The sequence below is a fragment of the Hippopotamus amphibius genome, chromosome 13 (assembly GCF_030028045.1).
Source record: "Hippopotamus amphibius kiboko isolate mHipAmp2 chromosome 13, mHipAmp2.hap2, whole genome shotgun sequence".
In the NCBI taxonomy this organism is placed as follows: Eukaryota; Metazoa; Chordata; class Mammalia; order Artiodactyla; family Hippopotamidae; genus Hippopotamus; species Hippopotamus amphibius.
The window spans coordinates 47,624,207-47,650,677 of record NC_080198.1 but is presented as its reverse complement, the minus strand read 5'-3'; the positions used below and the strand labels follow the sequence as shown (position 1 = coordinate 47,650,677).

At 46.7% G+C, this 26,471-nt stretch overlaps 1 protein-coding gene across 2 annotated transcripts in view; it reads left to right on the top strand.

The window, feature by feature from the left end:
- Positions 1-26,471, top strand: part of ITGA9 (integrin subunit alpha 9) — a 338,515-nt gene that overhangs the window by 151,113 nt on the left and 160,931 nt on the right. For both annotated transcript variants that reach the window (XM_057705604.1, XM_057705605.1), the window contains exon 16: positions 12,065-12,214. In XM_057705604.1, the coding sequence (XP_057561587.1) occupies positions 12,065-12,214 (150 nt within the window). The remainder of the gene's footprint in view (positions 1-12,064; positions 12,215-26,471) is intronic.

Here is a 26,471-nt window from a genome sequence, read left to right as displayed (position 1 = left end):
TCTCAGGAGAAGTCTAGCCTCAGCCTGATCCCAGGAGGGAGCTCTAGGGTATGAATCACCCCAGAGCTTGTTCCCCTCACCACCCCCTCCCCCACCGCCCTGAGACCAGCTGGATGGGCTGTTGGACCACTGTGCCAGCCACCCAGGGGAGTGGGACACATACTAGTTTTCTATGCTGCCTAGAAATTACACATAAATGTATAAAGTATGAAGGTGAGTCAAAAATTATCCACACTCCAGTTACATTAAAACTTCTGTTGGCCACGTTGTCTTATCAGCGCTTTCTGTTCAAGGCTACTGTCTCCCCAGTCACTGCTGTGCAGGTGTGAATGTGTTACATCAGTTCATGTGTAACTGTGGTGTGAGCAAAAATGGATACCCCACTTGTGATCTGCACGAAAGAAGAGCAGTGTGCAGTGATTCATTTTTTTTGTGGTGCCGTTATTTATCGAAGACTTTGTGCGCGCTATGGAGAAAGTGTTTTGTCACCAAGAAGTGTATATAAATGGATAGAGAAGTCCAAGGAAGGTCAAACAAGTGTTAGCCATCAAGAAGGAGCCAGACGCCTGTCCACATCCACAGCTGATTACAACATTGAGTGTACATGTGAAGTGATTCTGTTTTCTGGGATTCTCAAGGGACAGTATTGGAACATTATCAGGAAAAAGGTTCAACAATCAATAGTGCTCATTACAGTGAGATGCTTATTGAAGAGCTGAAGCCTAAATTTTAGATTAAAAACAGAGGACTAGTATCCAAGGGTGTTGTGATCTTGCATGACAGTGCACGTCCGCACACTTCTGCCCACACTGTCTACACTCTGCAAAAACTTCATTGTGAGGTATTAAAACATCCTCCCTATAGTCCTGATCTTGCTCCATCGGACTTTCACCTGTTTGGTCCCCTGAAAGCAGTCCTATGAGGACGAAGATTCACTTCTGATGAAGTGAAGACAGTGGTGCATTCGTGGCTCGCAGCTTAGCCTAAAACATTTTTTATGAGGGAATATGAAAGCTTGTTGACAGATGGACAAAGTGTATTGAAAAGCAAAGAGATTATGTCAGAAAATGATGTATTTGCCTTTTCTAAAAGTTAACTAAAATAAATTCTACAGCCAGAGGGAAGATAATTTTTGACTTGCCCTCGTAGTTTAAAGCAGCACCCATTTATTATCTCAGTTTCTGTAGGTCAGGAGTCTGGGCACAGCCCAGCTGCGTCCCAGGTCAGGCCCTCAGATGTCAGCTGAGTCACATCTGAGGTTGGGGTTTTCTGCCAGGCTCACATGGTTGGTGGCAGAATTCATGTCCTTGTAACTGTGGCGCACAAGGCTGCATGCTTCTTCGAGGTCAGCAAGAAGAGTGTCTCTCTTGCCCTCCTTTAAGGGAGGCCCACCCAAATCATGTCCCTTTTGATTAACTCACATTCAGCTGATTTGAGACCTTCTTTAATTTGCAAAATCCCTTCACCATTGCCATAGAATGTGGCATAATCATGGGAGTGACCTGTGTCCTGTTCACCATCCTTCCCACACTGGAGGGGAGGGCCAAGGGTCATTGGGGGTCGTCTTAGAATTCTGCCTATCAAGGGCATCACCTGGCAGGCATCTCTGGAGGAGATGGCTCCCATCAACCAAGGGCAGTCCTCCCAAGAAGGTTGTAGGTGCAAACCATTAGTAACCAATGCCTATAGCAGCTGCGGGAGAGGATGCACCAGCTGGTAAAGGGCATCTGGGCAGGGCACTAACAGCAGAGCTTGAGATAGGGATTTACTTGTACAGGATTTATTGCAGGGGTGCTCTCAGGAGAGGGAAATGAGGAGAGCAGGATGGGTCCGGGGAAGGACCTGAGCAACGACGTGGTCTCAGCTGGAGACCAGCCTCAGCCTGATCCCCCAGGGAGCTCTGGGGGGATGACATGCACCACAGAGTTGTCCCACTCTTGTACCCCCATGCCAGTCAGTCTTTGCCAATGAGGAGGGGAGGGAGGCATAAAACTTCCTGATGGAGGTGGCTCTCATTCAACCAAGGTCGTTCATTTCTCTGTAAGAGGCAGTTGTGAGCTGATGGCAACCAACATACAGCTGGGGGGTGGGGGCACCAGCCCCACAAAGGTCCCGTCCTCCTCCCTTTCCATCCTGTTGGTCCTTCAGATCACCTCTGGGCTTCTTATCCTAAAGCTGGCTTTAAAAATTCATGACAGTGAAGGGGAAGCTGGGATGAAGTGAGAGAGTAGCATAGACATATTTACACTACCAACTGTAAAATAGATAGCTAGTGGGAAGTTGCTGTATAACAAAGGGAGATCAACTCGATGATGGGTGATGCCTTAGAGGGCCAGGACAGGGAGGGTGGGAGGGAGTCGCAGGAGGGAGGGGACATGGGGATATATGTATAAATACAGCTGATTCACTTTGGTGTACCTCAAAAGCTGGTACAAGAGTGTAAAGCAATAAAGAGCTTAAAAAATTAAAAAATTAAAAAAAAAAATTCCTGACAGTTCCCACTGCCCAGAGAATGATGGGCCTTCACCTGATATCTGAGGTCCCGCAACCTGGTTCCAGCCTGCATTCCTTTCCTGCCCCTCGCCCTGTGATCTTGCCCCACAGACCTTTGTCCGTGGTGGTGGTGATAGCGGTGGTGATGGTGATAGTGTTGAAGATGATAATGACGGTGGTGATGCAGTAGATGCAGCTAGCTTTTACTTGGTACCAGGAGCTCTCCATGGTGCTTGCCATCTATAGTCTCTAAACTTCAGATCAGCCATGCAAGGTTGACTCTGTCAACCTGTTCTGCAGACACGCAGTTGTCTGTTAGACCTCTACATCTTCTCCACCAACTGATCCCCATTCCCCCATCAGCTTGCTGAACGATTCATTTTTCTTCCAGGATCACCTCCTTCCAAGGACTCTCGATGCTCCCGCTCTGCCCCTCTCTGAGTCGAAGGCAATTGATTTCACCAGGTTCCCACACTTCTTGTCCAGGCACCTTCTCCTCTGCATCTTGGCTTTTTGCTCACACCCTCCTGCCTGCCTCCTCTCTGCTCCCCTACACCTCACATGGTGCCTGGCACAGGCTCATGGCAACCAAGTGTTGCCTGCAGGCAGTCTAGTTGATGCTCCCCTAGAGGGTCAACTTTAACGTCAGTCCGCTCATCCTTCCACTCCTGCCCACACACACCTGTCATCCCTGGCCCTGACCCGAGTGTCGTGTCCTGGCTGCTGCCTCTGCACGCCAGCCTTTCAGACACGAGCACGCCAGCTCCAGGCAGAGCTGAGATGTGGTTCCTGCAGCTGCCGTTACCACCGTGAGCCAGCCCCACGTTTCCTCACTCCCTTCATTGCTAACCATGTAATGACAGCTTTCCAGGCAGGGGTTGCCGGGGGGAAACAGTCTCATAAGAAGTCTATTACTTGATGGGAAGGTGCATCCCCGCTTCAGAAACGTTAAATGTGAGGCTGAGGGAAGGTCTGGGATTCAGGGAAAGACAGCACTATGAGGCAGAAGATAATTAAATGCCAAATTCTGTCATAAGGACCCTGGGGGTGCTGTGGCCAGAGGGCTGGGTCCTCAAGGGACGTCCCGTAGAAGAGGCAGCCTTGAGCTGGTCTGTGAGAGGTGGATCGTGTTCCCTGGGGATACGGGCGCAGCAGACATGGGGTCAGCGGAGCAGAGGCACAGGCAGGGGGCAGCAGTCGGGCTGAGCAGATGCCCTTAGCACAGCTGTGCCCCCTTCCTCAAAACGTTGCTTTATCAGGCGATAAGGACAGAAGCGATTCCAGGGTTTTCCACTGCTCACTAAGCCAAGTCAGTCCTGCCCAGCCCACGTCTCCTTCATGTGACAGGCAGAGTCCACCAAGTGACAGTACAAAAGTCACTGTTGACTCCCAGGCTCCCAGAGCATTTCTGTCCTAGTGTGAGGATTGAGGCTGACATGCCAGCTGGATGAAGGACCCATGGCTGAGACAATGTGGTGGAGAGTGGTGGAGCAGGAAACCTGGGCCGGCCGGGGCCACATTTCTTTTGTTGGTTACACTGAGAGCATTTTCTCCTGTGTTAGTTTCGTATTCACCTACAAATATTTTTTTCAGAGCCACCTTGGAGGTTTGAGGATGGGAGATAGGAAGAGAGAATTAAGAAAGGAAGGGAGGAGCGCTAGACTGGAAGAAGAAATTCTGTTTCCCCTGGAGGACACTTAGGCTGGATAATCTCCATGCTGGGCTGGTTCCATCTGGTGTCACGTAGCTGTCAAATGATGCGTGGAGTTATCTGTGATGTATAATTAACATGTCTCTTTGCAAAGAACGTTATACGAGGATGTGGCATGTGCTTAGAGAATTGTTTCCAAATTGTGAAAAGTTCTAATCTCCCATTTATGTGGTTTTGGAATGGATGCAGGGAAAAAGAAAAAACAAAAGTCACAAAACATACAAACATATGAATTGACTAAATAAGCAATCCCCATCCATGCACGCAAACTCTCAAATACAAAAACAAACCATTTTTCAAGGATCCAGGGAGATGTTGTTTTATCTTTTAAGAGGAAAAATCATCAATAGGACTAAGTGACTTTCATAGATAAATAGAATAATTTATGCAAATATGTTAATTGAAGAGTCATTAATGCTTTTATGCCCTTCCTGGGCACTGATGCTTGCCAGGGGATTATACGTTTCAGACTAATAATGATATCCATTATTATATATCCATAATATGATATTACATATAAAGTAGTATGTAGCCATAATTAAAATCGCTAATCTCATTGAGAAACTTAAAGAATTTTCTCCCTCGATTTTAATTTAAATTTTCATGTGTTTATTTTTTAATTTATAGTACTCTAAATGAAACCACACTTGGCCTCAGCTTGTTCTCTAGTGAAATGGGAAATAGGTCCTTGCTACATGCACAGTTCATAAAAAGGGTTCGTTTTGCAATAGGGCAGTTTTCACAGATTTTCATATCAAAGTTGCCACTTAAAAGATTATGGTAAAAATAATAATAACCACTATTTATTGCCCACCTTTGCTATGACATTGTGCTGGGTGTTTCATAAAATTATAGAGACTGTTTATTATATCATTCTGAATATGTCATCTCTTTCACTGTGGCCTTTTCTGAATTTCATTTCCAAATTTTCTATCCTTTTCACTCTCCATGCTTCAATCTGCATGTTTTCTGTTATTGACTTGCCTTCTGGATCACTAGTCTTCTCTCCTGCTGCGTCCAATCTGCAGCTAACTACATCTCCTCTTGTCATCTCAGCACCTTGGCCACTGCCTTCTGCTTGCTTTCTTAGTCTCATAACCCCATGCTGCTGTGGAATCCACTAACGCCCCAAGAGTAAGTGTGGTGTCAAATATCAGACTCATCTCAATGTGCTTCCCTTCTCTTTGGAATCTTGACCCTTAAGTCTTGGCTGCCTTAGTAGCTCTGAGCTTTAAGTTTGTCTTCACGAACTCTTAAGACTGTCAGGAATTCAGCTTAGAAACTCAAGAACTCAACATTTTAGCCACCAGTTCACATTCAGGTTCTCAGCCTCTTATTCTAGGCTGCTTACAGACCTGTAAACAGCTCAAGGGAAAAGTTCCCTAGATGGTTCCATGATTTAGACAGGTGTGTGTGTATGTGTGTGTGTGTGTGTGTGTGTGTGTGCGCGCGCGCATGCGTGCTGTCCAGCTTTTCTAGTTGTTGTCAGTGAAAGGGTAGATCTTCAGCAAGTCCCTCTTATTACTAGATATGCAAAATCCTCAGTTTGCTTTTAGAAGAATCTTCAGGCTTATGAGCATTCTAAGCTCTCCTCTAACCCATTAACTGTCATTCTAATTGTTAGGATTATTGAGGTAAGGAGAAAGGCATTCCACTTTGAAGACTTCTCATTTCTAGGGCTGCCTGCAGGGTAATCACAGGCGATGGAGTTGTGTGTAGAGAGCAGAGGAATCATGAGAAAGGATACAGGAGGGAGGGGACAAAAAGATCACGTGTTTGGAAAAAGAAAAATACTGAGGCCTCTGCCTCTTTAAAAAAAAAAAAAAACCCTTAGAGGGTTTTTCCCCAAACCAATTATCTGGCTTAACGCTAGCTGCTTATTTGCTGGCTTTCTGTGTTATTTGCTAATTTAAAGTGAGGTCAACCCTTCCTGTTTTCATTTAGTTTACCACAGTAGCTGCTAGTTCACTAAGGAGGATAAAAACCCTTCATTTCTTGGAGAAAAGCAGCATGAGGTCGGTTTCTAATTCACATGGCTGGTCAAGGGGTGCACAGTGCTCGGTCCTGCTTACATGGGGCTCAGAATCAAGTCCCCCAGATAGTGATGCAGATCTGCCCTTGGCGAGGCAGGTGGGGGGTCTGTGATTTGAGGCTCCTTATACTCACCATGGAAAATTCCTTTGTTCCTGAGTAAAGGAGACAGAAAAGACTTTTGGGCTTCTGACCCTCACGACGGCCTAGATGCCCTAGGATAACAGGGCAGAGGGTCCTCTGCTCTGGTGGAACCCTTGCGTGGGTGACCCCTGCCTGTCACGAGCCTCCCCCGCTGGGTTTTCCATCTGAGTTACTTCAATTTCATTTTCAGAGCCAGATAATGAATGACAAGGAAAAGTTAGAAGGGCTCCCCGTGAAGGAATGGGGGTCCTTAGCCATGTGTCCCTGATGGTCTCTCTCCCTCATCAGCAGACCCTCCCAGGCCTGTGGTCCTCCCTCGGGGCCCAACAGAACAGCTCTGGATGTGAGGTGCGCTGAAGGAGGAGGAGGAGGGTGTAGTTCAAAGGAGGGCAAAGCCCATGCCTGGGAGGATGGGTGGACAAGCTCACAGTATAGACAGAGGGTCTGTGGTGGGTCTAGATGAGCCAGTGCCGGGGAGGCTGACTCTGGATGCTGGGGCAGGGGAGCTGGAAGTTTTGTGGAAGAGAAAAGGAAGCATGGGGTTTCAGGCCCAAATCAGCGTATTCTGGGAGATTCCTCGTGGAGTTGGCATTTGAAGGCATGAAGAGGATTTCTGTGTTGTAGTCAAGCTCAGTATGTTCACACCTGAAAGACTTGCACGCCTGTTTCCTCTCCTGGTTCCCCGTGGTGATGAGGGGCTGCTGGGTCCAGTCACTCACCTGAGCCAACTACCAGGGCACCTTCCACAGTTCTCTCCCTCATCCCCCACCTCCAGTCACCACGCTCCAGCATCTTTTCTTCCTGAGTCAGCCTCACCTCCCTCCCGTTCCCCATCCCCCTGCTGTGTTCTGGCTCAGGCCCTCTCCATCTTTCCCCTGAGCCCCTAAGTAGACCTCTTGCCCCCAGGCCACCCCCCAGCAATACACTTCCATGCTGCAGTGAGAGGGATCTTTCTACAACACAGCCTCCCTACCTCCCATCTCACCCCCACCCATCTGAGAAACCAAAGGGATTTTCCTGTAACACAGCCTCTCGTATCATCTTACCCACCTCCCAGCTCTCCCTAGATTTTAGGTTGAAATCAACACACCCTATAAGTCCCCCTGAAATCTGGTCTCTGCTTCAGGCTCCTCTCCTCCCACCTGCCCACAAGCCTGAGTTTCCCACCTTCGGGGATCACATGTAATCCACTGGATGTCCATGCCCCCTACCCCCTGCTGTGTGTACAAGCCATGCCTGCTCTCTGGCTCATGTCCTTGTCTTCTGACGGAGCCCAGGGGCACTTCCTCTGGGAAGCCTGCCAAACTGCAGTCTGAATCAGGTGTCCTCGTCTGTTTTCCCAAAGCCGCCTGTGTCCTAGTACTTGTTGGACTAGGTTGTTGCTGTCTGCCTGTTTCCTCCGAGGTCTTTCGTCTCCGTCTCCCTGGGGCCCAGCACATTGCCTGGCATAACGTGAGCACCCAATAAATTTCAAATGGCGCATGTGTCAAGTTCCCTATAAAATCTCAGCCACCACAAAATCTGCTCCCAGTCTGAGGGTTCTTCCCCGTGCAGCCGCCTTCATTTTTCAGAACAGGAGACTAAAGTAGATTTGTAGCAGAAAAAGGTGGGTTGTTGGCTCTTGGTCTATCAGAATAAGTGTGTGCAGCTTGGGAAGCTTCTGTTTGTAGTGGTGAATATTTTTAAGCAGTAAAATTTCAGCGATTAGGGTCTGCTCCCAAACCCTAAGTCTCCTTCTCCATCCTGAGGGGTCCCTTCACTTGATTTCAGCTCTGGGCTGAAGGAGGCTGCACTTCCAACACTGCAAAGGAAACCATGAAATGTTGCTGCTACGTTTCCTTTGCAGCTAAGATAAAAGAAAACAAACGCAGTGTGGGGAGAAGGGGCTCTCCTTTTGGGGGTGCTGGCTTGTTTCTAACTGCTGTGTCTTCCCCTGCCTCCGCCCATGGCTCAGTGTGGGGTAGGCCCCTTCTGCCCAGCGCCACTGGGACACATCGTAAGAAGGTGTTTCTCAAACATCTTAGTTAAAGTTGGTTCATGTAGTCAGCGCCAGAGCACAGCATCTGCACCCCTAGGTGTCACGGTTCATCACTCACCCCAAAGAGCTGTTCCCTAAGGACAGAATGACTGCACGTTTAGAGACAGCCCTCCCTTCAAGCCCGTATTTCTTTAGTTATTTGTCATTTACTCACATCCTTCCTTGTGTCAGGAACATTTCCTTCCCCTTGCCCTGTATCCTCCTAAGTAGATAGGTACTATTTCCAGGTGATGTCAGAACCTGAAGCAATTAGAATGATTTTTAAACAGTATTTTATGGACTTCAAGGAAAGCAGTTTTGTTTCTGGTTCTAAGAATGTGTCCAGGGACTTTCCTGGTGGTCTAGTGGGTAAGACTTCACATTCCCAAAGCAGGGTGCCCAGGTTCGATCCCTGGTCAGGGAACTAGATCCCGCATGCATGCTGCAGCTAAGGAGTCCACATGCTGCAACGAAGATCCCACGTGCTGCAATGAAGACCCAGCGCAGCCAAAGTAAATAAATAAATAAATAAATAAATAAATAAATAAATGTTTAAAAAAAAAAAAAGAAAGAAACTGAGTCTGGTTCCACCACTTAATACTGGTTTGGGGACAGAGCACAATTTATTTGAGCTCCCAGGCCCCTGTTTATCTCATCTGTAAAATGGGAGCAACAGTCTACCAGCTCTGGTGTTGTGCAGATTAAGTAAAAGGATGTCTGTGCAAAGGTTGGCCCAGTCTCTGGAATACATGTGGTAGCCAGGAAATGTTCAGTGACTTCTGCCTCCCCCACGCCCATCTTCAGTTCCTCTCACAAGAGGAACGTGTAAAAACTGACTTATTTCGGCATGAAGGATTTAAATGCAAAACCTTAAGGCGGTCACCTTTCAAGAAACACTGATAGGTTGATCTGTGAAAACATTACGATTGCACTCATTCACTGTTCTCTGCACCAGACAGTCTTTAAATTCTGTTTAGGAGAGTCAGTCAGTAGGCAGAGGGGATCTGGGTTCCAGATGGGTGTTTTGCTCGCGGAAAGGACATGAGTATTAAAGATGTGCTCCTAAAATCTGAAGTACGGGAGAATTTTGTGGAAGTAGCTTATCCAGAGTCTCTGCCATCCCTGCCCCGAAAGGCCCTGTGTTTTATTTACGTAAATGATTGACTCTATTCCCAGCTGAATGCTTTCTTGAGCACGTCACTCAGGCTGCCACCCCCAGAGTCATCTGTTCCCAAGCCCCACGTTCAGCAGCCCCATCTGCCTCCCTCTCACGCCGCCCTGGCCGGAGCACCATCTCCTCTCCTGGGCCGCTGTGGGAGATTTTCTGTCTCTGCATGTGTTTTGCTCCACGTACATGTCCCCAGGATCTCCAAGGAAACACAGGGTTCTGTGCCCTGGTAAACCTGGGGCCACCCTACTCTTTCTGGGAGGCAGTTGCAGTAAAAGCAAACAATAAACAAAAGAGACTAAAACCCCTCTGTTTAACTTGGTGACCCCCCCAAGTTGTTCCATCACAGAGCCTTTCATTAAGCTCCCCCTGGGGAACTGAGGTGCACAGACCCGTCTCAGAGAATGCTGTTACCCATCGTCGATGGGCTGCCACTCATACGCTTGTTTAAGCAGCTTTGAGTCCAAGTGCTGGTGGGTAAGGGCCTCCCTGAGGACATGCCATTAAAAAGGTGGTGGGGAAGCTCTACGCACTGACCTGAAACCACCTCCAGGGTGCAGGCTGAATGAGGAAAGCAAAGTGCAGCTTGCGATAAGTGACCAGTAACTGTGGCCAAGAAAAACATGGCCTCTGTTCACTGATGCCGAATAGAATATACGGAGACAGAGCTTTGGAGGAGTAGAAAGGAATAGCTTTATTACTTTGCCAGGCAAAGGGGGGACACAGTGGCTAGCGCCTCAAGAACTGTGCCCCCCTCTCTGGGGAATAGGGCGAGGTCTTATAGTGGGGCTTGTGGTCGGGGTAGGCGGTAAGGACCAAGGCAGTAACAGCCTTGCATTCTTCTGATGGGTTGGTGGTGAGGTAAGTAGGAGTCAACATCATTAACCTTCAGGTCCAACTGGTCCAGGGTCTACATGCCTGTGGGCAGCAGACCAGCGTTAATCATTAACTTCTCGCACCTGGAGGGGGTTTCAACGTCTGCAAAACAGCTCAAAGATATTGTGTGTATTGTTGCTGGGGAAACAGGACCTGTCCCGAGGCTGCTCTTGACTCTTTCTCCCAGGTCTCATGCATCCCCTCTCTTCCCTAATTAACAACTGCTTCAATCTGCCCCCTGGAACTCAGGGAAGGTCATGGAGGCTGAATGAAGGCTGTTGTCCTATAATCAAAGAAACAGGGGACACAGAAAGGCTTTGTGTCCAGGAGCCCCACAGGGCCCTGCTTGGTATCATTACCTGCATGTGCTTACTTAGACTGGATGGACACCCCAGAACCAACAGGCGTTTCTGCCTCTGGAGGTGGCGCTAGGTATCTGGGGAGTGGGGTAGGAGCCAGCTCCTCACTGTGTGCCTCTTGGGAACTTTAAAACTTTCTACTGTTTTGAACATGGCACTAATCTGCTCCCAACTCCACCAGACTTTACACGGAGTGTAGTGTGAAGTCCTTGGATATGCTTGTGGCCTGGGGTTGGTTGGCCTCTGCCTACCCACCTAGCATCTCCCACTCCTGCCTCCCTGCCAGCTCCCGCCATCTCTCCCTGACAGATGCAGGCAGTGGGGATGTGGCTCGTTGGTGCTACTTCTCAGATATGCCCCGCTCTCCTGGGAAGCCCACCTTCCATAGAGCACGGTGGTTTGGGATGCAGAGATACTGATGCTTTATTCCTGCCTCGAACTCTAACTTGTGAGCCCGGGGGAGGCGGACCAGGGTCCCTGGAGGGCAGTGAGACCTGGGGCAGAAAGGTCAAGAACTCCAGGATTGAGCAGATGTAACTAAGAATCCTTAACAGCCTTGTGACCTGGGGAACTCGTGCCTTCATTTTCCTTTCATTACACGGTGGAGGGGAATAAGCCCAGCTGCAGGGCTTGGGCATGGGGCTTACCTCTCTAGAACACCTAGCGCAGTGCCTGGCATCTTCTAGGTGTTCATTGTGACTGTGGACCTATCATTCCCTTGGCTCTTAAAGTCCTGGGGTCCAAAGGAAAGAACGCAGGCCGGAAGCCAGACTTCATCCCTGGCTCCATTGATGCCCAGCTCAGAAGATGCTGGGCCCCAATGTCTTCAGATTTCCTGCCCTCGCATACAAGTCTGTATTTATCTCAACTCAGAAGAGCTTTGATGATCAAAACACCACGGATGGGAAGGGTTAGCACTGCACTGTGAGTACAGATGCTCGCCTGCCTGCCAACTAGCTTATAAGAATATTTGGAAGATGACTAAGGTAATGTCTTCCACATGCTAAAGAGACAATGATTTCACACCACGCGAGGTAGAGTGGGAAAGCCCCCGCTCATTAGCGGAGTGACCTTGGACAAGACGGTCACTGCTCTCGGCCTCATTACCTCATCTAAAATATGAAAGCAATAAAACCCAGCCTCACAGGGGTGGCTGTGAGGCTCACATGGGGCGGTCCATGCGGAAGGTCTTTGTAAACTGTTGAAATGCTCTGCACATGTCAGCAGCGTCCACCGCTCACATGCCTGTGTGTTTATTGTTTCAGCGGAGAGTGCAGGACGTCATCAGCCCCATCGTGTTTGAGGCTGCCTATAGCCTGGGTGAGCATGTGACGGGAGAGGAGGAGAGGGAGCTGCCGGCCCTGAGCCCCGTGCTCCGCTGGAAAAAGGGACAAAAGATTGCCCAGAAGAATCAGGTGAGAATCTGAAGGTTCACGGCTGGGACCCCCTGGGGCAGGTGCATATGCAGAAGTAATGGCCCTGGTGGCCTGGGAGCCCGTGGCCAGCCACAGCCTCTCCTGGGCCTCCCTTTCCCAATCTGCAAAATGATGAAATGTCAGACTTAGGGGTTTGTGTCTAACAATCACATGATTTAAACTGATTGAGGTTATCCTCAAGCAATTAGAAAGCGATGAGCCCTTTGAGGTCATGAACTGTCTGCTTGGCCCCCACACTTGCCTCCGGTGCCTACACTGTTTCCAGAGCCCAGATCAGCACCTAGTGAGTGTTCTGCATAGAGTACGTTTTGTTGATGGGCACGTGAGTGGGGTGAAGACGCAAGAACCTCCTCTTGCTAGAGTTGGGGGTCGAGTTGCGAGTGCCTGTCTTTGGAAGGCAGAGCATGGTGAGCACAGGCTGTCACCATCCTCCCCCGCTCGGCAGATTCCGGGCTGTGCTGCTGTGCGGAGGAGCTGCAGGGTGACGGGGGTGCAGGCAGTGAGGCCATACGGGGTAGGCGTGAGCAGCAGCACTGGCCGGTCTGCCCCAGGCCATCCGGGAGATCTACTGTGCTGACGATGATACAGGAATATGTGAGGAGTCTGCGATCCCAAGTCTGTTTCTAAATCTTTCTTTAATACCCAAGATCATCACAGATCCAGGACCTGGGGAAAGTCAGACAAAAGTGTTTTTTGGCTAAATCAGACTCCTGGGTGTGGTGGGGGCAAAGCTGTGGAACCACCTGCCCGCCCCAGCCTTCACAGTGCCGACTGCTCCGAGCTTATGGGAAAGCTAGCAGATCAGTGACCCACGCCTTGCAGATGAGTGTTGTAAACAGAACCACAGAGAAATGGTTGGAGCTTGAGATGTAAGATTTTTAGCAAGATGACCCCGTTTTCTCCCAAAGTCTCTCCCATGTGGTCTTGGGTCCGGTTCCCCAGAAGCAGAGCCCGAGACAGGGATTTGGGAACACTTGGTCTCAGGAAGCTGTGCTCTTAGAGAAGCCTGAAAGGAAAGGGGGAAGGGCTGAGCAAGGATGTGGTCTCAGCTAAAGTCTAGCTTTGGCCTGAGGCAGGGAGCTCTAGCGCATGAATGACAGCAGAGAGCCTTGTCTCCTTGAAGGGGGGGGGAGGGGGCTGGCTTTTTCTACCCCTTATCAGTCAGCCAGTGGCTGGCTGTGGGGGCCGGCAGGGGAGTGCAGCCCTCCTTGAAGGAGACTCCCTGCAGCTGTGGACAGTTCACTGGAGCAGGCTGCAGATGTGAGCCATTATCTGCCTGTAGCATGTCGGCTGGGGGAGGGGCAGCAGTTGTAAAGATATCTGGGGAGAACCCGCTACCCATGTACACACAGTCTGTACTTGGAGGAGGCTCTGGGGGAGTGAGGGGAGACAGGGAGGATGCCGGGTGTCTAAGTGGTGGGGCAGGGTGGAGGGGAGGCGGGAGGAGGATGAGGAGGAGAGGAAGATATGTTGAAAAGGCAGGACAGGAAGCTGATGACTCCTACCTTGACTGAGGAGTAGAAGCAGGTGTCATCTCCTGACAGTGAAGTGGGGCCAAGAGGTCAGGCTGGGGACCCTGTAAATTGGAATATTATGACAATTCCTAGATCATGAGTTCCCCATCCTCTTATTACTCTGCTGGCCTAATAAACTTGGGTCATGGGAGTGGTCCAAACTCAGGGTGCTGGGAAACATTTCATTGTACCCTGTGCTTTTTTTACCTCTGAGATGACCTAGTGAGGTAGCTGCCTCCTCTCTTCAGCATCTTGCTAGCCCTGGGCATGTCTTCTACAATGAACCCAACTCTCATTTCTACCAATCCATCAGTGGCACAGAGCGGGCCTTCCTTAGTGAAGAGCATCTTAGAACCTTTACTGGCATTTTTAGATTCAGGCAACCTGATCAAAGGCAGAGATGTAGTGACAAATTCATATGAAAATGCTGTTCTTGGTCACTTATGTTCAAGATGGCCAACCAAGCATAAATATGTTATGTCTGTGCTTCCTGAGACCCCATTACACTGATTATAAATAAATAAATAGAACAGGGACGTGAATGCTGCCGGAGAAGGGGCATCAGCCAGTGAGAGAGTCCAGTGATTTTCTGGGATGAATAATGAAGAAGGAAGTGTTGGTGGGTGAACCTTGCACTCTACACGGAAGGGCTGGATGCCTGTCTACCCATGGGTGCAGAGAGGCTGCAGCCACGGCAAGGCCAGCAGTTTCAGAGAGGTACAGGAGTGAGAAGTGCGGTGGGAAACAGGGAAGGGGGGTGTTAAAGGTTGGTTTGTGGAAGAGTTGACTTTCTGCCCCTGTCCTCACACCTACATACTCCAGCCATGCAGAATGGCAAGCAACCAGGCATTTAATTTTCTAAGGAAGTGAGTAAACTGTTTGAGATAGTGTGGGTGGGCTACTTCCCCAGGGAAAAGCCTTATTTCTTCTGGCATTTGGAGCCTCCAGTGTAAGAGCTAGCTTCCCCTCCCACCATCCACCCAAAACCCAGATTTTCCAATTAGCTCTTTTACTTTATTCTTAAATATGAATGAACAGCCAAGGAAATATGAAATTGAGGGGAAATGTGGTACATGGAGAAAAAAACTAAAATACACTTACAGAATAACTGACTTAGAAAGAAATAAATTGTTTAGGGAATAGAGGAGATTATAACAATTTAAATACCAAGTAAGACTCTATGTAATAAACACAAGGAGATTCAAGAATATATTCTAGCCACTAGAAAGCGGTTGGAATTCTCTTTCTTTTTAAAAGAAAGAATCAAAGAACAAGGAAAAGTTTCTTGAAAATTAACAATATGGATGGAGAGCCAGAAATGTAGTAGAAGATATGATAATAAATCTCCCAATAAGCAGAGCTAAACGACAGATAGAAAAGAGCAAAAAGATCAATCTGCAAGATCCTGTATTCCAAGTAACAAGAATATCAGAAAAAGCAAACAGAGAAAATGAAACAAATTATAAGAGATAATGGAATAAAATTTCCCAGAGTTAGAGAGAGACACTTTTTTTTTTAATTTAAAGGCACCACAAACTTGCGAGAAGGATAAACCAAAAATGTCCTAGATACATCATTTTGAAATGTTACTACTCTTAAGACATAAGGAACATAAGGAGAATGCTAAATACTTCCAGGACAAGGAGCACAGGGTGGTGACAGTGAGGAGATTTTGTCCACTGACAACGTAGAGTCGCACAAGCAGTCCATCAGACTCCTTGTTAGCAAAAGTGGAGGCAAGCATATGTGAAATAGGGGCTTCAAAGCTCTGAGAGAAAGTGATTTTGAAACTCGGATTTTATATTTAGCCTAACAGTCCAGTATGAGGTCAAAATAAAGTTATTTTTCAGACAAGCAAGGACCCAGAAAGTTTCCATCCCTAGTAGCCCTTCCAAGGAAATTCCTTGAGATGCACCGCAAGAAAACGAGGGTGACGATTAGAAGGAGCAAGATCTGGGGTATAAGAACTAACTCCTAGAAATCTAATGACAAGAAATTCCAGGATTATACCTGTGCAGCACGTCTAAAAAACAGTTGATCGATTTAGAACAGGGTCTCAATGAACTTCGAGGAGAATGAAGCCGGCCGCAGACAGAATGACAAGAAAGTAGCAAACATTCAGCAGACAGTGTAGATGGAATATATTTTTTCTATGGATAAGAAAAAATAAAGGCAATCAGAAACTCTCAGAAAAATACAAACATGGCCAATCTGTCATGGTTCAAATATAAAACAAATTAAAACGTGGTGGGGTTTTAAGCAAGTAGACGAGTATATGAAAGAGAAGGACCTTAATAATAGAAACATTCTCCTTTAAGCAGCAGTTGAGTATTCAAGTAGTTTAACTTTGCACCTGTAGGGGAAGATATGTAATCATGACACTTGTGTTGGCTCTGCTGTGAACAGGAATCAAGAGGCCATAACAACAGCACTGTTTATTGGTTTTCAGTGTTTACAATCAAGCCCAAATCAGCTACGGTTATAGAACATAATGTAAATGTCACTAAATTTTACTGTATAGAGTTTAAAATAGAACAACAGAAGTTATTTTAGTATCTTAATCTTTTAAATTGGTGAGCCAAGAGATATTGTAAAATGTGATGAAACAAGAAGTTGTTTATTACTTAAAATTGCAGAGGTTACCAGTAGAGCAGTGATTCTTAAAGTGTGGTCACTGAACCAGTAGCGTCAGCTTCCCTTGAGATGTTGTCAGAAATTAAAGTTCTTGCCTCCCCCCGCCCCCCGCCCCTTTAATCAGAAACTCATGGGTGGGTCCCCACAATCTGAGTTTTAACAAGCTGATCAGGTGATTCTGATGCAGCTAACATTTGAGAACCAGTGCAGTAGAAGAGCTAAGAGTTAACGATTTGCCTGTCAAAATTAGGAAGGTGGATGGTGGGAGGGGGCCTTAATGTAGGTGAGTTCAGTTCTTTTCTATCATGGAAGGAATTCAGTGAGATAATGTCTAAATCTGAAATCAAGAAGTAGTAGTATCAAAATATTTTCTAGAGATATGGAAATAATCATCAAAAGAAACATAAGTGGACATGGGTAATAGTGGTTCCTCTTGAGAGGAGGACTCAGCATACAGAGGTGTGTGGCAGGAGGTTATTATTTTAACCATGTGATTCTTTGGTTGAAAAGAAAATGAAAGAAAAATATTGTCCTTAGATTGAGAAAAATTGTCCAGGAGCCTGAGAAAAATTCTGGGAGAGTGATCATTGCTTTACTTCTTTTCTTGATTATGAGAAAAAAAAAGATAACAATGATCTTTCTCCATATGTATTCCAGATGTTGGCTCAGTTTAAGGGGAAGAAAGATTCTGAGAGTTAGGCCCACTCTGGGAAGCAGAGCTGATTTTTAACTTGTGTATTTATGTGAGAGGTCCACAAAGAGCATCTAACCTCTTTCATAGGAAGGTATAAACTCACTGAGACTCTTCATTTTGCCAGGTAACATTAGGATTTAAGTGCCTTAGTCTCTTCAAGTAAAAGGCACTAAGCCCATGTTGGTACACAGGATTGCACAAGGGCGTGGGTTAAATTGTGGCAATCTTTTACAGTCGGGGTCTGCCCCCTTTGATGGTCTAGTTCAGGTGGAATAACTGCACAGAGTCAGTGACTGGAGCATGTTAAGTACAGGCTTACTGATGGATCCCAGGCTTTTGGCAGAGAGTGGGAGTGAGCGAGTCAGGCAGGAGGCCAAGCCTTCCCTCTGATGGGTGAAGAACAGCCTTGGGAGAAGAGGGGCTCTTGGGTATGTGCTAGGCTATATAAGTGAACAGTGGAGTTGCCACTGATGCTGAGGACGGATTGGGATTCTGGGTGTTCAGAGGATATAGGAGCTCTAACCCTGCAAACCTCTGTAGGACATACAGCCTGATGAGTGCACATTTCACCTTAAAAATTTAAGGAAAGCAGAGACCTTCCTCTTCTCAAGAAATATTTGATACAAAAGTAACAACAACAACAAAGTGTTTTATCCATTAGCCAGGGAGTATTTAAAAAGGACTGTATTGGAAGAATCAATATTGTGAAAATGACTATCTTACCCAAAGCAATTTACAGATTCAATGCAATCCCTATCCAATTACCAACGGCATTTTTCACAGAACTAGAACAAGAAATCTTACGATTTGTATGGAAATGCATAAGACCCCAAATAGCCAAAGCAATCTTGAGAAGGGAAGATGGAGTTGGTGGAATTAGCCTTCCTGACTTCAAACTATACTACAAGGCCACAGTGATCAAGACAGTATGGTACTGGCACAAAAATAGAAAGGAAGATCAATGGAACAGAATAGAGAACGCAGAGGTAAACCCAAGCACATGTGGGCAGCTTATCTTTGACAAAGGAGGCAAGAATATACAATGGTAAAAAGACAGCCTCTTCAATAAGTGGTGCTGGAAAATTGGACAGCAACATGTAAAAGAATGAAATTAGAACACTCTTTAACACCATACACAAAAATAAACTCCAAATGGATTAAAGACCTAAAGGTAAGGCCAGACACTATAAAACTCCTAGAGGAAAACATAGGCAGAACACTATGGCATACATCAAAGCAAGATCCTTTTTGACCCACCTCCTAGAATCATGGAAATAAAATCAAGAATAAACAAATGGGACCTCATGAAACTTAAAAGCTTTTGCACAGCAAAAGAAAGCATAAACAAGACAAGGAGACAACCCTCAGAATGGGAGAAAATACTTGCCAATGATGCAACGGACAAAGGATTAATCTCCAAAATACATAAGCAGCTCATACAGCTTAATACCAAAAGAGCAAATAACCCAATCCACAAATGGGCAGAAGACCTAAATAGACATTTCTCCAAAGAAGACATACAGATGGCCAACACACACATGAAAAGATGCTCAACATCACTAATCATTAGAGAAATGCAAGTCAAAGCCACAATGAGGTATCACCTCACACAGGTCAGAATGGCCATCATCAAAACATCTAGAAACAATAAATGTTGGAGAGGATGTGGAGAAAGGGAACTCTCCTGCACTGTTGGGAATGTAAGCTGGTATAGCCACTATGGAAAACAATTTGGAGGTTCCTTAAAAAACTAAAAATGGAACTACCATATGACCCAGTAATCCCACTACTGGGCCTATACCCAGAGAAAACCATAACCCAAAAAGAAACATGTACCATAATGTTCATTGCAGCACTATTTACAATAGCCAGGACATAGAAGCAACCTAAATGCCCATCAACAGATGAACAAATAAAGAAGATGTGGCACATATATACAATGGAATATTACTCAGCCATAAAAAGGAATGAAATGGAGCTATATGTAATGAGGTGGATAGACCTAGAGACTGTCATCCAGAGCAAAGTAAGCCAGAAAGAGAAAAACAAATACCATATGCTAACTCATATATATGGAATCTGAAGAAATGGTACTGATGAACCCAGTGACAGGGCAAGAGTGGAGATACAGATGTAGAGAATGGACTTGAGGACACAGGGCTGGGGTGGGGGGTGAAGGGGAAGCTGGGACGAAGTGAGAGAGTAGCATAGACATATTTACAGTACCAACTGTAAAATGGATAGCTAGTGGGAAGCTGCTGTATAACAAAAGGAGATCAACTTGATGATGGGTGATGCCTTAGAGGGCCAGGACAGGGAGGGTAGGGGGGAGTCTCGGGAGGGAGGGGATATGGGGATATATGTATAAATACAGCTGATTCACTTTGATGTACCTCAAAAACTGGTACAAGAGTGTAAAGCAAATATATTCCAATAAAGAGCTTAAAAAAATAAAATAAAATAAAAAGGACTGTAAATCTAAGAGCAATTCAGTCAGTTGAGTACGTACGGCCTGGATAAAAAGATAAATCAAGCACTGCTGCCTTAGTAGACTTAGAGACTGTCCAGGAATAACTTACACAGAGCACAAAGTGAGGTTCAGACTAGTGTGTGTGAATTCACTCTGGAGACCTCTTCCAGCTGAGGATAAGGGGGTGCTCTGTGGAGAAGGGAGCATTGGCTGGACCCTCATGGAAGACATAGGATTTGGATACTTGGGGCTGGAGGGCTTTGACCAACAGAAAAGGAGGGAGTGATGGATGCTAACGGTCTTCCATGTGGCTGAACATCTAGTGAGAGGAAGGAGAGGGGCCATCCGGCCTGGAGGTGTAGTCAGGCAGTCAAAGGCCACTTGCTCACTGACCAGGGAGTTGGACTTGATTGAACCTGTAGGGGACAGGAGACCATCACATCTTTTTCAGATGGTCTGCCCGGGCTTGGGGCCCAGTTAGAAGCTTTCACAGTGGCCCCAGGAAGGTCTTTGCAGGTCCGTTCATGGAGGTTCTTTCTGATACACTCAGAGAGCTGACTCATCATCAGTTTCTAGTGCATCTCAGCTGCAGAAAGAGTATGGAACTAAACAAAACCGTCCTGGAAAGCCCCGGCTGGCAAGTGTGCTGGGAAAGCAGGAAGGCTGTCATTGGGACCGTTATGTTTCTCCTACGGGTAAGCATACCAATGGCTATGACAGAAGGCCTGGCTCCAAACCCTGTACACAGAGCAGAGCTTTGGAAATGATAACTGCCCTCACGTTTCCTCAGGAGGCCCCCAGAGAGACATGGCTGGGGCTGCACTTCCAGGCCACCCACTGTGGTAGACAGGATGGCCCCCAAAGATGTCCACACCCTCGTTCCTGGAACCTGTGAGTATGGTGCATCACATGGCAAAGGGACTTAGCAGGTGTGACTCAGGTTATGGGCTTTACACTAGGGAGAGCATCCTGGATTATCCAGATGGGCCTAGTCTTTCTCCAGGTGGAGGCAGAAGGAAGGAAGTAGAATAGGAGGTCAGAGAGATGCAGGAGAGGAAGGAATCAGAGAGATCTGAAGCTTGAGAAGGACTTGACCTGCCATTGCTGGCTTTAAAGATGGGGGTGCAACTTGACAAGGAATGCAGACAACCTTGAGGGGCTGAGAGAGGCTCCCTGGTGAGTGTCAGCAGGAAATGGGGACCTCAGTGCTGCAACCATGGGGAAATGAATTCTGCCAACAACCTGAAGAAGCCTGGAAGCAGTTTCTCCCCCAGAGCCTCCACATAAGGTCCCAGACCAGGTAACACCTTGATTTTGGCTGTTGATCCCCAGTGCCTAGCACTGGCTGGCTCACAGAGGATGCTCAGTAAGCCTGTCTCAGTGGAAAGGGCCCTTCCGAAAGAGCACAAGGCTAGGTCCTCCTGCGGATATTGGACGTCATATCAGAATTTCTTCACTGCAGACTCAGCAAATCTATATAATTAAAAGAAATGTGCTCCATTCTCTAGGAATTCCTGCCAGGCAGGAGAGCAAGGTATGTGATTTAGGGTGACTTATCTACTCCACAGTACATTTATGCATGTGTAAGTCTATTTTTTTTGAAGACCAAGACGAAGGAGACATGGCTGGTGAAAGAAAAGGCATTGGCTATGTTGAGAACACTCACTTTGTCATCTTTCAAGGGAAAGGTGAACTGTTTTACTCTAATATTAACGTTTTACTCTGTTGAAGCTGTAAACTCTGAACCTCCATTGTGCTGGAAACCATTACCATCTGGACCTCCCACCCCAGCCCCTCAATGCCTGGGTGTGTGGGGTGCCAGCCCTGTGTCCACGAAGACTCACTGTTTGTTCAGCCTGGACATTAGGTAATGCTTTCCTGGCTGAGGTGCCCAACTGACTTAAAATGCCGTTATTTACAGCTCTAAGGTTTATTTTCATTACCATATATAAAGTCTCTGCAGAAGGATGGAAAGCTGAAGAATTGGCAAGGAGGAGACAGCAGAGTAACTCCAGATATCTGAGCCAGACAAGTCTCAGAGACCATCCATCCAACCTGAGGGTTCCAGAGAACATACCTGGATTCAAGGGAGCAGTTTGGCCCAGTGAAGGAGGAGAAGGGGGGTGTTAGAGGAGGAGTTGTCCACCTCCCTTCCCTGTTTCAGCCAAATCAGTCCTACTTTTATAGGCATCAGCTGTTTGACATCAGCTTCTGGCTAATCTTTCCAGAAAGGGCACCATGATGAAGCATGTGAAAACCATCTAGTTCAGGTACAAGTGGGGAAAACAAGTATGTGGGTCAACATTACTGACCACAGATGTCTGGCTGTGTCTGTGTCTCAGGCTTCCCATCAAGGTTAATCCAAAGAGCAAAGGAGTGGGTACAACTACTATCAAAGGCCAAGCTATACTTGCAGTCACCTGTTGAATTTTTACAATTTCTTCTTCGGTGTTATACTTTATCTTTGCAATTTTTTTCAGCGTGGGATTCTTTTATTTATTTGTTTTCTTTTCTTTTTTTAAATATTCAAAGATTTAATACCTATTCTTATCAAACTCTTCCAAAAAACTGAAGAGAAAGGAACACTTTCTAACTCATTTTACAACACCAGCATTACCCTAATCTCAAACGAGACAAGAACAACACACAAAAAAGAAAATAATAGGCCAATATCTCTGATGAACATAGATATAAAAATCCTCAACAAAATATTAGCAAACTGCATTACAACCATTATCTTTGCAGTTTCTGGAAAGAGTAAGTTCTAGTCCTCCAAAACTCTTTTCAGAAGAAAATAGTGGTTTTCCTCCAAATCTTCAGCCTGTTGGGTTTTCTTCTCTATTGTTCTGCCTTATTGAAAACCTCCCCCACAAGCACGTGGAGTGTATGTGTAAGTGAGCAAGGGTGCATGTCCAGTGGACAGTTTCTAGCTGGGAAAGAAACCTTAGCTCCTGTCTTATTATTTTCTGAGGTGATTCAAGAAATCAAAGGCCAGGCACTTGCTGCTTGAAGTTATACCTAAGGCCCATTCAGGTGATGCTCTTACAGATAGGGGAGGAGAGGTCCCCCTGGTGTCCTCTCCAGTTTGGGGCCATCTTTCTCACTCCTAGTTGCCTGACTATATCCGACTCAGCAGCTTTTAGAAGCATGGCTAGCATAGTCTTCCTAGTCTCTGACAGCACCAGCCCCTTTATTTGAACTCGTTGGCTCTGTTTTCTGCCTCTGTGACTAATTAACAGCAACCTTTTTTAAAAAAAAATAAAACATGGGACACAAAAGATTCCAGCATAAAAAGGCAAAAAGATTCTGGTCCTTTCAAAAAAAAAGAAAAGAAATAAATCTGGTCCTGGGGGGCAGGAGATCCCTAGAGGAGAGCTGACAGCTGAGGTTGTAGAGGGACATGAAATGTGGCCTGGAAAAGCCACCAGGTGCCAGGCAGACCTGGAAAGGGCACTGGGAAGGTCCAGAGGCCAGGTGCAGGCCCAGGTGGGCAGGAGCTCTCTGAGCAGCTCCACCTCCCACTCAGTTCTTCATGGGGTTTGAACTAGATCATCAAAATGTTGCCTTCAGGCAGTGGGGGCTGTTCACCGAACCACAGGGCCATGAAGTAAACCAAAGGATGCCCAAAGACAGAAGCACTTACCACTTCCAGTTTTTCCACCGGGGGCAGGAGGCAAAATCGGTACCACGTTTGTTGTTTAGAGGGAGGCCAACAGGACTCCTCCCATGATTTCAAAACCTGAAAGGACAATTTATACACACTCTGAGATAGAAGGAATTTCTCAGCTTTAATTTTACAAAGTGTTCATCTTTCATTTATTCTTGAGGACCTGTTATTCTTTAGAAAGCAAGTCTGTATGCATGACCTGATTTTAAATACCAAGCTATGAGACTTTTCCTTCCTTCATTTGGATATAGGACTCAATAGAGCTGAAATTCCTTGGACCACTCTGAGCTCTTTAATGTGCCACGTTAAGGACAACATTGGATTTTGGAAAGAGCGTTAAAACAGAATTGGGAAGGAGAAACCTGTTACACTCAGGTCATGGCATTTACAAACACACACAAATGTTTAATACTGTGCTAGGTGCTGGGGCTGCAGACATGAATTGTATACGGCTGGGGCCTCTGGGAACTTACGTGGGATGATGGGAGGAACAACAGTTCAGAAATGTCCCTCCTGTTGTCCAGGCAGGGACCCTCTGCAAAATCAGATCGCCCATAAGGAAGTGTCTTGCTCATTTTAGCTTACAAATAGCCTTGGGGTGGGATTTGAAAAGCATAAATTCCCACCCAATCCAATTGTCCTGTTTTCTCAGGTCTCAGCATGGGACTAGGTTGCCATAGCAACCCTATAAACAGTGTCTAACCTATGTCCATGATTATATATATATATATTTTTTTTACTCTTTTATTTTCCTTTGGTGATTATATATTTTTTAAAGCTAATATCACCAATTCCAAGAAACGAATCCTTCTCTGGACATGACAGCTGGAACAGACTAAGAATCCTACTTCCTGTTAGATCAGAAGGGAACATTTTTTTTTTTCAGTGCAGATTTGGGTGGGAGAACATGAGCCATCCAAGGCCTGAGCACCTGCACAACGGCTTCTCTGAAGTCAGGCTTGGCCAGAGCAGCCGTGGAGCCGTCACACGCACCCAGGGTTGATCTGGCCTTGGTGGCCACGGCTTTGCGAGAAGAACACAGCCAACTCCAGCGTCTGTGCTGTGGTTCAGAGCAACATGTAAACAGAACTGAGTTCACTGTGTGCAACCCTCCCCGACACCCTCCCTATCTCCCCACCCCCGGCCTAAAGGGAAAGAGGAAACAAGTATCTAAATATTCTAGAGCGTCAATGGACGAACTACCGTCTGCAGGCCCAATCCAGCCTGCTTCCTGTTTTTATAAATAAAGTTTTATTGAGACACAGCCATGGCAGTTCCTTTCCATATGTTTGCTTTGGCTCTAGCAACGGAGCTGAGCAGTTGTAGCTGAGACCATCTGGCCCACAAGGCTGAAAATATTTACTGTCTGGCCCTTTATGGAAAAATCTGCCAACCTTACTCTAAAAGAAGTAGAGTGAGGATCAGGGGAGAAGCTGGAGAAGGGATTTCAAGAAGAAAAGTGTATTCTCCAGGGAAAGTTAAGGTGAAGACCAGGGTGAGGGAGGAGCCAGCATGGAAATCTAGTCCACAAGGGCTGAGGAGACTGCTGGGTGTCCAGACTACAAACCCTGAGGCAGGAAACGTGGTCTCCCGAGAGAAGGGGTTTACCCTCCTGTAACCAGAGAGGAATCAGAGATAATGGCTTCTTAGCTCTGTTTCCATTTTCCAGAAAGGCTGCTTCCAGTTTAAAAAAAAAAAAATGACAGGGCTTTCCCAAGCAGAGGTTGAGGCTGGAGGGAGGTGGGAAGACACTGCTTCTGAGCTGGGTTCGTGTTTGCCTGATTTAGGCAGCCAAGCTTGTGTTTGCCCAGAGGATTAGAGAAACGTGTAGAAGCAGGCAGAGAAGTTGGAAAATTGGTAGTTTGACCCATTGACTTCAGAGAGAACCTGTACTCCTTCCACTCTGTACAGGAGAAATGGCTCTTACTTGCTCCTGGAAACTACGCTGGCAGCTAGCATTCTGAGGCTTCAGGCTGCCACGCTTCTGCCCAGAGAGATGTTTTTCAGTTCCTCAGGAAGCAAAACTGTCACTTGACCAGAGAGACGAGTCCGGGTCCCAAGCACAGGACCTGAGTTTCAACTTCAGTCTCCAAGGTGCACGATGCAGGTTTCTTAATTCCTTCCTGTCTTGATATTTTACCTGCAAGACAACTTCATGCTCCGCCTGGGGAGGGTCTTGCTAAGCCAAGGCTTGGCCCAGGCTTGGAATGCACAGCCACTTTTGTTCACACCATTCCCCAAGTTAGGGGAGGCCATGAGGTGGAGGAATATTCCATTAATCTCTTGCTGTATAATAAACTATCCCAGAACGTAGTGGCCTAAGATAACAGCAGTCATTCATTCTGTTCGTGGGTTTGAAATTTGGCAGGGCCTGATCAGGGCAGCTCATCTCTGCACCTCGTTGTGTCAGCTGGGGCAGCTCGGTGGGGCTGGGGGACCCACTTCCATGCTGGCTGACTCTCGTGGCCTCCAGTTGATGCTACCGGTCAGTTTCTCTCCACGTGGGCCTCTCCATGGGAAGCTTGGGCTTCCTTGCAGGGTAGTCGCTACATTCGAAGACCAAATGCCCCAAGAGAACTGAAAGGAAGCTCTAGTACTTTTGATGACTAGGCTTGGAAATTGCAAAGCACCACTTCCTCTGAGGCCACAAAGCCACCCAGATTCGAGGGGTAGAGCATCGACACCACCCCTCTACGGAAGGAATGTCAGAGTCACATTGTAAAGAGTGCAACAGGAGACATTGTGCATTGATTTTTAGAAAGTACAGTCATCTACGCAGAGAGAGATTCACTTTGACTCTGTCTCCATGGTCTTCTCACTGCATTGTCAACTAGGGAAGCCTCATGGTGCTCCCTCTTACACACCGTCGTTGTCACTCACATTTGCTGGTGTAGACAGTGATGCCTGGAACAAACACTGTGAAATAGCCACAGACTCCCACCCCTGGCTAAATGCTAATCTGGATTCACAAGAGTATCACTGATGCTGTCATTTTCATTTTGTAAATGTGGAAATTAAGTCCTAGACTGATTTCTAAGCTTGTGCTTTATCTTCTCACTATAGTTTGTGCTTAATTTTAACTGGTTAGTGTAAGCACTCAACTAAAGTGTGTGTGTGTGTGTGTGTGTGTGTGTGTATGCCCAATTTTTGTGTGTGAGTGTGTATGGCAGACTCATTGCTTACCTTTGTTGGATGGAAATTCAGCGGCCCTGGAGGACTTAACAGCTAGAGACGTTAGTTTGAGGGACAGGAAATAG